A 13,930-nucleotide genomic window follows, 5' to 3' on the forward strand; every position below is an offset into this window, starting at 1 on the left:
TTTATTTTATTTTAACAAATCCTAGATAAATTAGCCACTTAATTCTTTGCTAACAACTTCCTTTTTTGAAGATACAACCATGTAGTGAGGTAAAATAAATTTGTTGTTGTCATTTTAATAATTCAATTATTGATTATTTAATAAATTAAAAATAATTTAAATATTTAACAAATCAAAATACTATTAATAAAATAAAATACTTTAATTAATAATAATAATAATAATAATAATAACTGTCCTACATAAAAAAAAAACAATCAATAATTATTTAATGTATTTTGTTTCATGTTATTAATATAATTTACTATTTTTAATTATAATTTTTTTTATTATTTTATTAACTTTTATTTATTAGATCCGGGAAAAATATAGGAAGTAGTTGTTAACGAAATAGAATTAAGTGGCTAATTTATCTGCAAAATTAGACGGAGTTGGTAAAATAAAATTAAAATACAAAAAAAAAAGTGTGATTAAATAAATGTGCCAAAAACAAATAACGTGTTATTTTAACGTATTTTATCGATAAATTTATATTATTATAACAGTTCTATTTTATATTGAAGATAAATTAGCCACTTAATTCTATTTTGTTAACAAGATTTATTTTTAGATCTAATAAATAAAAATAATAATAAATAAAAATAGTAAATTATATTAATAACATGAAACAAAATACACTAAATAGTTATTGATTTTTTTTTGTGTAGGGCAATTATTATTATTATTATTATTTATTAATTTATTTTATTAATAGTATTTGATTTTTTAAATATTAAATTATTTTTAATTTATTAAATAATCAATAACTGACTTATTAAAATGACAAAAAAGTTTATTTTACCATACTATATGGTCGCATAGCCTAAAAAAATTTATTCACATATTCGGAGGTTCAGGGTGTGACTTACTAAAGGGTTTAAAAAGTAGAACAGTATTTTATTTTCAATGTAGTGCAATTTGGTGTAGAATTTTAAAAAATTGAATATTAATATAAAATAAATCCAGTAAAGTAAGGGAAATCTAAATTTTATCTTGTACACTCCAATATGCATTCCTACCCCCACAAATGTGATGAATTGAAATATTTATTCTTAAATACATATTAAAAGTTGTCATTTTCATCCACAATATCATTTTAGTTTTTTGATGTATAAGTGAGTGTCAAATGTTTCTATTTTACCAGAATTTTTTTTTCAAAATTTTTGGTACAAACTTTTTTACCTTAAATCTTTTTACCTTTTTAATCTTCTGTATTAGAAAATTTTTTAAAAAAGTTTATAGTTTCAATATTTTGTACTAGAAATCTTATAAAAAAATTTCCAGTAGTTTTCAGAAATATTTTACGTATCGAAAAACTCGGATTGATTGGTCCAGAAATATTTAAATAGTAAAAAAGAAAAAGGTGAATTTGAATTTGAATTTGAGTTTACTAAATAGAAAAAAAATTCAAAAAAAAAGTTGACATTTTAAAAATATTATGGGGGTATAGGTATAACTGAGGAGGTCCAGGGTAAAATTTCCTAAAATTAGGTGAGTTGAATTGGGCTAGCTAATTTGTGTTCAAGGCCCAAGATAAGGTGTTGCTATTAGCACTCTTTTTCTAATACACCTCTTCTCATTCAATAATTTAAACTTTGTTTTCATATTATATCCACGAGAGCTTCCTTCTTCTTCTTCTTTTGTTATGACCAAAATGGGCTATTAAAAAAGACTAGAAACCTCTACGAAAGGAAACCTAAGAAGCATATGCCAATAAAGCATGAGAAACATTAGCAATTTGTTTTAGCAAAACATCATATACCTAGAGAATGAACTTCACAAGATATGAGATTGGATGAGTGTTGCTGCAACCATTTCAAAGAATCTGAATAGTGGTATAGGAATTAGAGTACACCTGAATTTGACGAAAACTTCTACCCCGTGCAATCTTCAAGCCATGGAGAATACCTCATAATTCTACCTCAATGACTGAACACAAATGACACACCATAGGGAAAAAAACATTCCTTACCTCTTTCACATGGCAACAATCTCTTAAGGCGTGGAAGTGGTTTTCAGTAGAGGCATTACACAAATGACACACCATAGTGTATGTCATCTTCCATCCAAATTGATTTCTATTTGTTAACAAGGACTCATGGCACAACTTCCATAGAAAACATTGGATCTTATGAGGACCATTCATGCACCAAATAACTCGAAAGATAATATGCAACAAATGATTATCAGACTTAGAAATGGAATTGTAAGCAGATTATAAGAAAAAGACACCATCACTTGTCAACTTCCAAGTTAATATATCCTTACCAAAACTCTATAGAGGTCACTGTCACTATAGATGCTTTTTCAAGTTAATATATCCTTATCAAAACTCTATAGAAACAAACTCTATAGATGCTTTTTCTTAGTGTCATGGTCACTGTTGCGAAAAAAAAAAATGTGCAAGTATACACAATTGTGACAAGTAATAAAGTGAAAGTAGAATATCATTTCCATAAAGATTGATGTTGCTAAGTTCTAAATATATCTAAATCTATAAGTTTTAATTAGTAAAGATTCAAAGCAACAAGTAACAAAAGATAAGCATTTGTTGTTAATAGTCAAAAGTAAAATTAAGATCAAGTATGCAAGAAATAATGAGAGAAAGTTTGTCTAAGATTCAAAGGATAAATAATAGTTAAGGATACAACTCAGTTATAAAATATGTGTATATGTTTCACGATGCTGCATCATACTATAACATTTCTAGGACCATTTGAACTTAGGGATTTTCCAACTCAATTATCATGATTTTCACTGGATTGATATTATTTCTAGGTTCATAATACAAATCCAATCATGTGACATTAATGGCACAAAGGTTTCTTATGGACTTAAAAGTTATTCCTAAATGTTTACCATCAATATCTTTTTCAAGCATATTGATTTAATCCATATTACATCAAACATTTCCATCTTTTTCCTTTTCCAAGCTCAAGATACTAACAATAATACTTAAGTGACCAATTTAAGAACTAAAGACAATAGTAAAACAATTTATTTAAAAGGAAGCTAAAAACACTACAACATACTAACAGATAAACTTTATTTAATTATAATTTTATTATCCTTAACTATAAAGAGTTTTAGCTCTTATTGAGCTTAGGGAATAGCATCAAAATGCAAGCTAACATAAAGAATTTTATTATAATTGAGTTTAATGAATTAAGGATGAAGAAAAAATAAATAATACACGCCAAAACAACAGTTGCAATTATTTATGCATTAGTTCCAAGTGCAAGTCCATTTTCTTCAACATAAAGCTCCAAAACTAGCTTTAGTGACTCCAAAATATGGTGAAAGATGATGATGGTGATAGAATATGGTAGGGGAACGTATATGGTGGCTAGGACATAATGGGTGCTTTGAAAATTAAGTTAAGACTATCTCTTTTAGGTATGCACTTGCTATCTTTTAAATATGACATCACTACGTGAAAAATGGTATTTTACAACGTTTTTTTAAGCTATTTATAGCTCTTTTTCAAAAAATTAAGCGTTGTAGTCTCCAGCGCTGTAAAAAGATACAACAGCGCTCTTTAAAATAAAAAAAGCGCTGTAAATCTCTTCTAAAAACACGCTGCTTGTTGTATTAGTTTTACGGCGTTTTTTTAAAAAAAACGTTGTAATATGCATTCCTTTATTTCAATTAGATCTCTTTCTGGGATTATAACAACAATCTCCTTCATAAATCGTAATATACAGTATCCGTAGTCTATGTTGTTAGTTTGACGAGAGCACTATAAAATAAAACATATAAGTCAATAAATATTTGTGGATTGATTGTTAATGAAATTTTAAAGCCATACATTTCAAATCTTTATTGGAATCCATGTGATTTATTTGATTTTTGCTTCGACACTGTAGCACCAATTTGAGCTCAGAAAACTTGTAAAACACTATCAAATAAATATGATTATTAACATTAATAGACACATTATATATATATATAAGAAATAAATGAATAAATGAATACAATACCTGAAGAGTGTGAAGAAATACGTAGAGTTCATAGGGTTACGGTTTCGTTTAAGAAGAAACAATGAGAAGGCGCAGAAATACGAACGGTTCGTAGGACAGAGTAGGGTTCTCATTGAGAAGAGTACGTAATAATATTCGTAGGGATAGTAACAAATATGGAGATAATTTGCAATGGAGATGGTTAACAATATGGTTCGTAGGGACATTAGGGTTCGCAATGAGAAGGATAATGAAGAGGAGAAGGACACTGAAGTGTAGTGAAGTTTATGTAATAAAGAGGAAACTAAAGCGATTTACTATTATATTTTATTTTTTAAAAGCCTATTACATCGTTTTTTTTAAAGAGCGCTGTTGAGCGTTATAAAAGACCTCCTTATTTTACTTTTAAAAGTCTATTACAACGCTTTTTTTAAAGAGCGCTGTAAAAGACCTCCTTATTTTATTTTTTAAAAGCCTATTACAGCGTTTTTTTTAAAGAGCGCTGTAAAATACCTCCTTATTTTACTTTTAAAAGCCTATTACAGCGCTTTTTAAAAAAGCGCTATAAAAGACCTCCTTATTTTATTTTTTAAAAGCCTATTACATCGCTTTTTAAAGAGCGCTGTAAAAGACCTCCTTATTTTATTTTTTAAAAGCCTATTACAACGCTTTTTTTAAAGAGCGCTGTAAAAGACCTCCTTATTTTATTTTTTAAAAGCCTATTACAGCGTTTTTTTTAAAGAGCGCTGTAAAATACCTCCTTATTTTACTTTTAAAAGCCTATTACAGCGCTTTTTAAAAAAGCGCTATAAAAGACCTCCTTATTTTATTTTTTAAAAGCCATTACAGCGCTTTTTTAAAGAGAGTTGTAAAAGACCTCCTTATTTTATTTTTTGAAAGTCTATTACAACGCTTTTTTACAGACTTTTTAAAGCGCTTGTCCAAAAGCGCTATAAAAGACCTCCTTATTTTTTTTTAAAACTTTTTTACAGCGCTTTTCCAAAAAGCGCTCTAATAAGTCCTTTAATTATGTGAAATCAAAGTCTTTTACAGCGCTTGTCAAAAAAAACACTGTTGTATCATCCGTTATTTTTAAAATATCATACAACAACGCTTGTATTTAATAAGCGCTATAAAAGACGCGCTATAAAATGTCATTTTTGACGTAGTGCATTTTGGATCACTTTTCTCTCTACAATTTAGGCCACTTTTATCCTCATTCATAAAGAAATCCTTGGTCCAATGTAATAAAGTGATAGAATAGCTTAAATATTCTTTATAATGTGTCCCTTATGTGATTAAATATCCCAAATTGTTTTATTAAAATTTTGCACTTATGGGTCTTACATTTATGTGCTCTTGTTGTACGTTCAGGTAATGCACTCAAATGTTGCACCTTCCTTCAACATTGCTCCATAATTAATCAAAATATATTTTCTTGCACAAATTCAACAAAACCTACCAAAATTCCAACTTAAACAAAAAATACCAATCTGATTAAAATATTTCTTCAATGATTTGCATATTCAAGTCTAAAAAATTACTAAATAACTCATATATTTAAGAGTTATCAGTCACCCCAAATAAACCGACAATAAATTTTGTCAATCTCATTACAAATTGTTGTAGGTAAGATGAAAATTTGCATAACATATGTAAGGAGTGCTTGGATGATAGATTTAGCAAAAGTTACACAACCTACAAAAGACAAAGTATTGGAATTCCAATCATTAAGACGTTGGCCAACTTTTCCCAGCACAAACAAATAAGTGCCTCTAGAGACTCTTTTATAAAGAATAGGAACAACAAGGTATTTCCCAAGATCTTTCGTAGCTTGGATCGCCAAAGCAACACTCAAACTATGTTTCTCGTGTCATCCCACAATTTTGGAGAAAAAAACCTAGATTTATCTTTATTGATTTTTTGTCACTAGCTAGGTAAAGAACACCTAGTATAGAATTAATAAGCTCAACTTTATCCAAATTTGGTTATGAAAAAAGAAGTATGTCGTCTACAGGTGAGATATCATAAGTCCACAAGTTTTGAAATCTTATTCAATTTCCACAAGTTTTGATTGACTTCAAAGGAAATCAAATGGAAAAGATATTTAATACAAAGAACAAAAATGTAAAGAGATAGAATATCATCTTATTGAATACCTCTATTAGGAGTAAATTCATCCAACAACTCTCCATTCCACAAAACTCTAAGTTTAGATTGTTGTCACTCATTTCAATTTTATGTTTTCATGGTGTTGTTTATATTTCATGATTCTTTTGATCAACTCTTAATTTTTTTTTTACCAAAGATAGGAAGTTTAGGGCCAATTTTTGATATAAAATCATCTCTCTAAATCATTTCATATTATATTTTGTTTAAATAAATGATTTTTACACACATTTAATTTTTCTTTTGTGGTTTATTTGTCTTTGTGTGGCACAATGTTTGTTCGGCGTCTTAGTGTGATGCTTTTTTTTCTTTCGTATTGTTGTAATGTTCTTTCGTTCATATTAACAAATTAGTTTCGATCAAGTGCAAATTTAATCAATGAGTTTGACGTCATCAATGTTACAGCTTTGAAAGCATAGATATTTCAGACACCTCAATATTTTTTTGTAGGATTTGTCATATTTGTAGATATTTTTCCGTTCTATATTATTAATTTGGATGTTGTGAGTTTGTTCGTATATTCAATCTTTTAAATTTTGGCGACTTTGAATTATAATGTCCTTAATTGGTGTAATTTGTTCGTATCATATTTTTAATTAAAAAAATCACGTGACATTGTTATTTGTTAATAATTCCTAAAAAATGCCCTTATTTTTTTTCCAATATATAACTCTTACTATAACACTAGTATACAATATTTTTTTAAACCATACTATATTATATGCTTAGTTATTTATCTTTATATAAGATGGTTTAAATATTTGGTTCATTTTTCTAAGTTTACGTTTTTCTCATTTTTGTTTTTGTAAGTTTTTTTTTTTTAATTTAAATCATGTAAGTTTAATTTAATTTTAAAATTATTTATGCCGTTAGTTGCTTTTGAAAAAAAAAATTATGTGGCAAACAGAGGAGTGACATGATGGAAATAAATTAAATAATTAAAAAAATAAAATTAAGTAATTAAATTGATTAAAAAAGAAATAGAAAAAAGAAATGAAGGAAAATTTAAGGTGTTATGTTTTAGTCCCTCCATCGAAAGTCAAAAATAGATTTGGATTTTCTCTTCCTTTTTGTATCATCGTATCATTGTTACCATATCACTAATATCACATCGTCATCTTTGAATTACCATAATCGCATCACCATCATCTTCAAATCTTCTTTTTTTGTTCAACCATGACGTTGTCTTCATCTGCAACAAAGTCAACTCATTTTCAATTGTCTGAATGTGGATAAAAGAAAGCGATGTGTATATTCATATCTAACACTGATGAAAATCCTAAACATCGATTTTGGAGATGTCCACATTAGCATGTGTGTAATTTTTCTTAATTTTGTTATTTTTATGTATATTATTTGTAGTTATAGTTTATATTTACTAAGTTTAATTATTTTTTTGTAGACCCCTTATAATTGTCAATTTTGTGTTGGTAATACAATGATGGTGATTCGATATTGATGATCTGATAATGGTGATGCAATGATAGAGAAAAGAAGATAAAACTTTAGTCGTCAAACTTATTATTGGGTTTTGGATAGAGAGACTAAAAGATAATACTTTCATCTTTCCTTCATTTTTTTCCATTTCTTTTTTAATCAATTTAATTACTTAATTTTATTTTTTTAATTATTTAATTTATTCTTTTGTCAGTCACTCCTTCTTTTGTCACATAATTTTTGTTTTTTAACAGCAACTAACGGCAAAAATGATTTTAAAACTAAATTGAACTTACATGATTTAATTGAAAAGAAAAAAAACTTACATAGACAAAAATAAAAAAAAGATGCAAACTCCTAGAAATAAATCAAATGTTTAAGACATATAAGATTCAATTTTTGTATGTTTTTTACTTTAGATATTTTATACTTTTTAATAAATAAGAATAATATTTTAGAGAAATTAATTAATTCTAAAATTACAAATTATTTATATGTAATAATATATTTAAAATTTGGTCGTTCCATACTTGAAAGTTTGACTTGACCCGTGCTGGATATACTAAGGATGAATTAGGTGCGACTGCTGACGTATGCCCACGTTCTTGAGTTCGACTATAACGATGTATAAAGGCATCTATCTTCATATCTACCTAGTATATTAATAAAGTGTTACATCCTTTCGTCCCGTTATTAAAGAGATACTATAACTTCTATAAAATTATTTTTATAATACTGATATACTATCAAAATTATAATTGCATAATAAAAAATATTATACTAATAGTGATGCGAACATAATTAAATGATATAATTAAAAAAAGTAATATGATTTCTAATTTAAATTATTAATAAAAGAGAAGTGAAAAGAAGTAAATTAATAATTAAAAGAGTGATATTTTCTTTTAATATGATAGTTGATTTTGATGAAAATTTGAGTTTTTTTATTTTAGAAGATTAATTTGATGTATTTTTCATCATCTTATTTATTTATTTTTTTTGTCACGCCTTCCACCTTTTTGTATGCATCGCTCCATTGCTTGAGATGTTTTTCCCTCACAATTGTTTATCTTCCTTACTCATATCCTTCCTCTTCCTTCATTGATAAATGATATATGAAATTATGAGGTTCTTGCTTCTTGAAAGAACTTTATTTTATTTTATTTTTTTGGTTTTGATGATTAAAGAAAGTGGTTGAAAAAATGAATCCCATTCATTTAGAATTTTTATGGGAAACTTTAAAATTTAAAAAGAAAAATAAAAGAGTAACAAAAATTCAATTAATTTTTGATAAAAATTTTCTTAAGAAAAGTTTGAGAAAAATGTAGTGGAATAATTATATTTTCGATATTATAGTACAATTTTTTATTTAAGTGATTGATAAGAGATAAATAAAAATACATAAACTAAATAATATTAATAATTAAGAGAATGCATTACATCAAAGAGAATATAAACTTGTATAACTAATTAGATAAACAACTAACTAATTAAACTAAGACTAACTAATATTAGTTAATTAGTTAACAAACTAGCTAACTACGACTAAATCTAACTGTGTAAACTAATTGGATATTAAATACAAATTATATTAAACATTGAAATAATTTTTTTTTTACAATAAATTACTATTGAGAGAAGGAAGGAGTGTGCCTTTGGAGGAGATAAAGGACACATACCTAAAATTTAGAGCAGGGGAGTGATAAGGGCGTTGATTTTATAATAAGGATTTCACAATCTTTCTATTTGTCATACACTCATATGACAATATTTTAGCATTGCGAGATAACCATATGATTTACCAACAAGTGAGAACAGGGAGTAGAGAGTAATTCACCTCATTAGTAAATACTTTGATTCAAAATCTTTTGTCGAATGTAAACTTTAGTAATTTAATAGTTGAATTAAGTAATTTTTATTAAATAGGTTAACTCTATAAATTTTATATTAAAGATTCAATTTCATTCCTCACAATTTTAATTCAATTTAATTTAATGTCTCATAAAATTGAAGGCTCAAACTAATTTATACCTATTTTATATATGAAGAGCAAAATAATCCCTATATAAAATTTGACTAAAATTTAACTTTTTAGTTGATGATGTATCAGATAAATGTGATAATTGTAACACCCCGTTTTTCAAAGCGAGGGTATATTTTTTTTTTTTCTAAAAGTAATTAAAAACGAACAAAGAAATAAATCAGGAAAAGCTTTTGGATAAATAATTGAGTCATTATAATTTACAAGCAGCGGAAAAGTTTCTCCAATTACAAATCCAAAACATTTCTACATAAACATCAAATGGTACATGGAACCCATTCAAAGATGATATAAAACTGATAATATTTGTATAAGTACAGTTTTCCAGAACTAAAATACTCCAAACCAAAAAGAAGGACCCCTAGTCCCTATACATCATCCTAATCTGATCATCCTACCAAAAACTATACACCCTGAGTAATCTCCACGCGCCCCGTGAGATCCTCCTAACACAACCGCAGTCAAGCATTCCCATCTCCATCCCTGTCCGTAGGGTACGAACCAGTAGGGCCGTCCTGACTCTCATCTGAGGGCAAAGCCCAGATTTCCACAATAGTGTAAAGGGTCACCAACCAGAAAATAACAGTTAACACATAGCAGTTAAGTTTTTGAATGCTCAAAACAACTTTTTAACTAAGCATGCATCTTAACAGGATTTTCAATGTGCGAAAAGTTCATACATTACATTGCCAATGAAAATGAAGGGAAAATGCAGTTCTCGATCTCCTAATTAACACATGATAAAACAAAACATGGATAGATTCATGAGCAATTAATCATACAACTAAAAATGAGGATTTTCACTGAGCCAATCGATTGGGCAATCGATTGGGGTGAAGATTTTTAATGAAAACAGAATCCTGGGCTGAATTCAATCGATTGGTAAATCGATTGATTGGTTCCTGAGCCCCTGGTTTCGAGCCAATCGATTTCCTAATCGATTTGGTGAGGGATTCTTAATGAAAACAGAATCCTGGGCTGAATTCAATCGATTGGTAAATCGATTGATTGGTTCCTGAGCCCCTGACTTAAGGCCTAATCGATTGGGCAATCGATTTCGAAAGGGATTTTAAAAAGGCTGATTTACAAAATCGATTGGCTAATCGATTTTGTTCATTTGGCCAAGCCCCTGTCTTCCATCCAATCGATTGGGAAATCGATTTCCCTGATCAGTTTTCCAAAAATTCATGAATTAACCTAAGTCATTCCTAATCAAGTCCACAACCTAACACTTAGCAATTCCTACGCGATTACTACGACACACGAAGGTTCGATAACCATCATACTCACACACAATAAACAACACATAACACTTAACACCTTCATCTCAGTTATCACGATAAATCAAAATTCGAATCACTCAATCATAAACTCAAATCAAACATGACTCGCGTGCCAGGCACCCTAATGCAATGCGTATATGCCAAAATGCATGGACTCGGAATTCCAAACCAAAACCCTCCTCGAAGGGCCGTAAATCATAATTGTACCGCCTATCGCAGGCCAAAGTACCAATTACCGAGGTGCCACCTATCACGGGTCAGCACGATTTACTAAAATGCGTAAATCATAAACGTACCACCTATCACGGGTCAGTACAGTTTACCGAGGTGTCACCTATCACGGGTCAACACGATTTACTAAAAGAAAAAGCGGGAATCGTAAATGTACCACCTATCACGGGTCAGTACAGTTACCATGGTGTCACCTATCACGGGTCAACACGATTTACTAAAAGAAAAAGCGGAAATCGTAAATGTACCACCTATCACGGGTCAGTACAGTTACCATGGTGTCACCTATCACGGGTCAACACGATTTACTAAAAGAAAAAGCGGGAATCGTAAACGTACCGCCTATCACAGACCAGTACTGTTTACCTAGGTGCCACCTATCACGGGTCAGCACAATCCACCAAAAATGTAAATCGTAAATGTACCACCTATCACGGGTCAGTACAGTTACCATGGTGTCACCTATCACGGGTCAACACGATTTACTAAAAGAAAAAGCGGGAATCGTAAACGTACCGCCTATCACAGACCAGTACTGTTTACCTAGGTGCCACCTATCACGGGTCAGCACAATCCACCAAAAATGTAAATCGTAAATGTACCACCTATCACGGGTCAGTACAGTTTACCGAAGTGTCACCTATCACGGGTCAACACGATTTACTAAAATATAAATCGCAAACGTACAACCTATCACGGGTCCGTACAATTTACCAAGGTGCCACCTATCACGGGTCAGCACAATTCACCAAAAACGTAAATCGTAAATGTACCACCTATCACGGGTCAGTACAGTTTACCGAGGTGTCACCTATCACGGGTCAACACGATTTACCAAAAAGTAAATCGTAAACGTACCACCTATCACGGGTCAGTACAGTTTACCAAGGTGTCACCTATCACGGGTCAACACGAATTACTAAATAGTAAATCGTAAACGTACAACCTATCACGGGTCAGTACAGTTTACCGAGGTGTCACCTATCACGGGTCAACACGATTTACCAAAAAGTAAATCGTAAACGTACCACCTATCACGGGTCAGTACAGTTTACCAAGGTGTCACCTATCACGGGTCGACACAATTTACCAAATGAAATGCATGAGCATACACAGACTCCATTCACAACAATCGTTAAGCAAATGCAGATATTAAAAGATTCCCCATTTTTAATACCCATTTAACTTAAACGACTTTCAAACAACATTAATTAAATAAGTCATTAAGAGATTCCCCGTTCTTAATACCGATTTAACTTAATGATTTTCAAAACAAAACGTTAAGCAAACAGTCATATTAAGAGATTCCCCATTCTTAATATACTTTTGACTTAAACGATTTTCTCGCAAAACATTCAGTAAACGAGTCATTAAGAGATTCCCCATTCTTAATACTCATTTACCGAAACGATTTTCAAAAACGATAGTTAAGTAACCGAGACATTAAGAGATTCCCCATTCTCAACGCCCAGTTAACTTAAACATTTTCCTCAAATACACATTAAGTAAACCGAGGTATTAAAAGATTCCCCATTTTTAATACTCGTTTAACTCTAATGGTTTTCAAATTCCACAGAAACAAATTCAAACATACTTTCACATTCAAACCATAATTCACAACAACCACACCAATTAACAAACATCAAGTACGAACACACCGAATATACCGAACACAAATCACGCAACATAACACCCAGATACATCAAATTTCATTTACCACGAAACATTCATCACTATAAACAAAACCTAACTCTAAGGTTTTTACCCATAACGCACTAGTTTCGTTTTTCCCCAAATCGATACATTTAACCCTAACAAATTCCTTCCCACACAACTACAGATAAGTCCCTAATGCAAGCTAGAAGTTTGGAAGGAGCCCTTACCTCAACGTTAGCTTTAACGCGCGTTTCCGGTACCGCGAGTAATTCCGGTAAAATCTCCGCTCGCAACGCCGCTTCCAAATTAGTTCACTAGCACCGTAGCGTGGTGGTGAGCAACTTTCCCTTCTATCTCTTCGAGAAATGAGGTTTGGATCTAGAAGAAACAGAGGGGTTTGTGTTTGGATCTCAAAACCGTTTTTCTTCGTTTTCGAATCAAAGAGGAAGAGTGGAGTTGCGAAAACCTTGATCTAACTCACACCCAACCTTGGGTCACTAGCTTTGAAGAAAAGGAAGCAACGAAAACGAAAAATGGAGAAAGGATGGATTTTTGGTTAAAGCTCACGTGAGTGCAGAGGAAGAAGATGGAAAATTCAATTTTCCCTCCTTTCTATTTCTTTCCTTTGCTTTTCCTTTCTTCCTTTTTCCTTCCTTCCTTTATATACTATTTTCTTTTCCTTTTCCTTCCTTCTAGTTTTCCTTTCTTTTTCCCTCCAAACAAACATATATAAATATAATAAATATAACTTAACAAATATCTCAAAATCTAGATATTTATTAAATTACCGTTTCACCCGAAACGCCTTAAATTCTCCGTAAAGGATTTTCCGCAGTTAAATTCAATTTATTTATCGACGAGAAATTCTAATTGGCATCGAAATATCTTTTTGATTATAAAACTCCAAAATATTATTAACTTTGGCTTAAAAGCCTCCGAGCCAAAATCCAAAATACACCAAAAATACATAAATGGTACTTTAAAATTACGGGTCTTACATCAATGATGGGTGAACTGTCATATTTCTTGGGATTTCAAATTAACCAAAGAAAGCAAGGCATTTTCATTAGTCAATCTAAATACTGTTCTGATTTGATAAAGAAATTTAACTTTGA

The 13,930-nt window shown here is 30.1% G+C and overlaps 1 protein-coding gene across 1 annotated transcript in view; it reads right to left on the minus strand.

The window, feature by feature from the left end:
* Nucleotides 1-9,821: 9,821 nt before the first annotated feature.
* LOC101511441 (NEP1-interacting protein 1) overlaps nucleotides 9,822-13,930 on the minus strand; it is a 14,998-nt gene continuing 10,889 nt past the window's right edge. The window contains exon 6 of the mRNA XM_027334551.2: nucleotides 9,822-10,171. Within this exon, the coding sequence (XP_027190352.1) occupies nucleotide 10,171 (1 nt within the window). The 3' untranslated portion in view covers nucleotides 9,822-10,170. The remainder of the gene's footprint in view (nucleotides 10,172-13,930) is intronic.

Source organism: Cicer arietinum, chromosome 5 (assembly GCF_000331145.2).
Source record: "Cicer arietinum cultivar CDC Frontier isolate Library 1 chromosome 5, Cicar.CDCFrontier_v2.0, whole genome shotgun sequence".
Taxonomy (NCBI): domain Eukaryota; kingdom Viridiplantae; phylum Streptophyta; class Magnoliopsida; order Fabales; family Fabaceae; genus Cicer; species Cicer arietinum.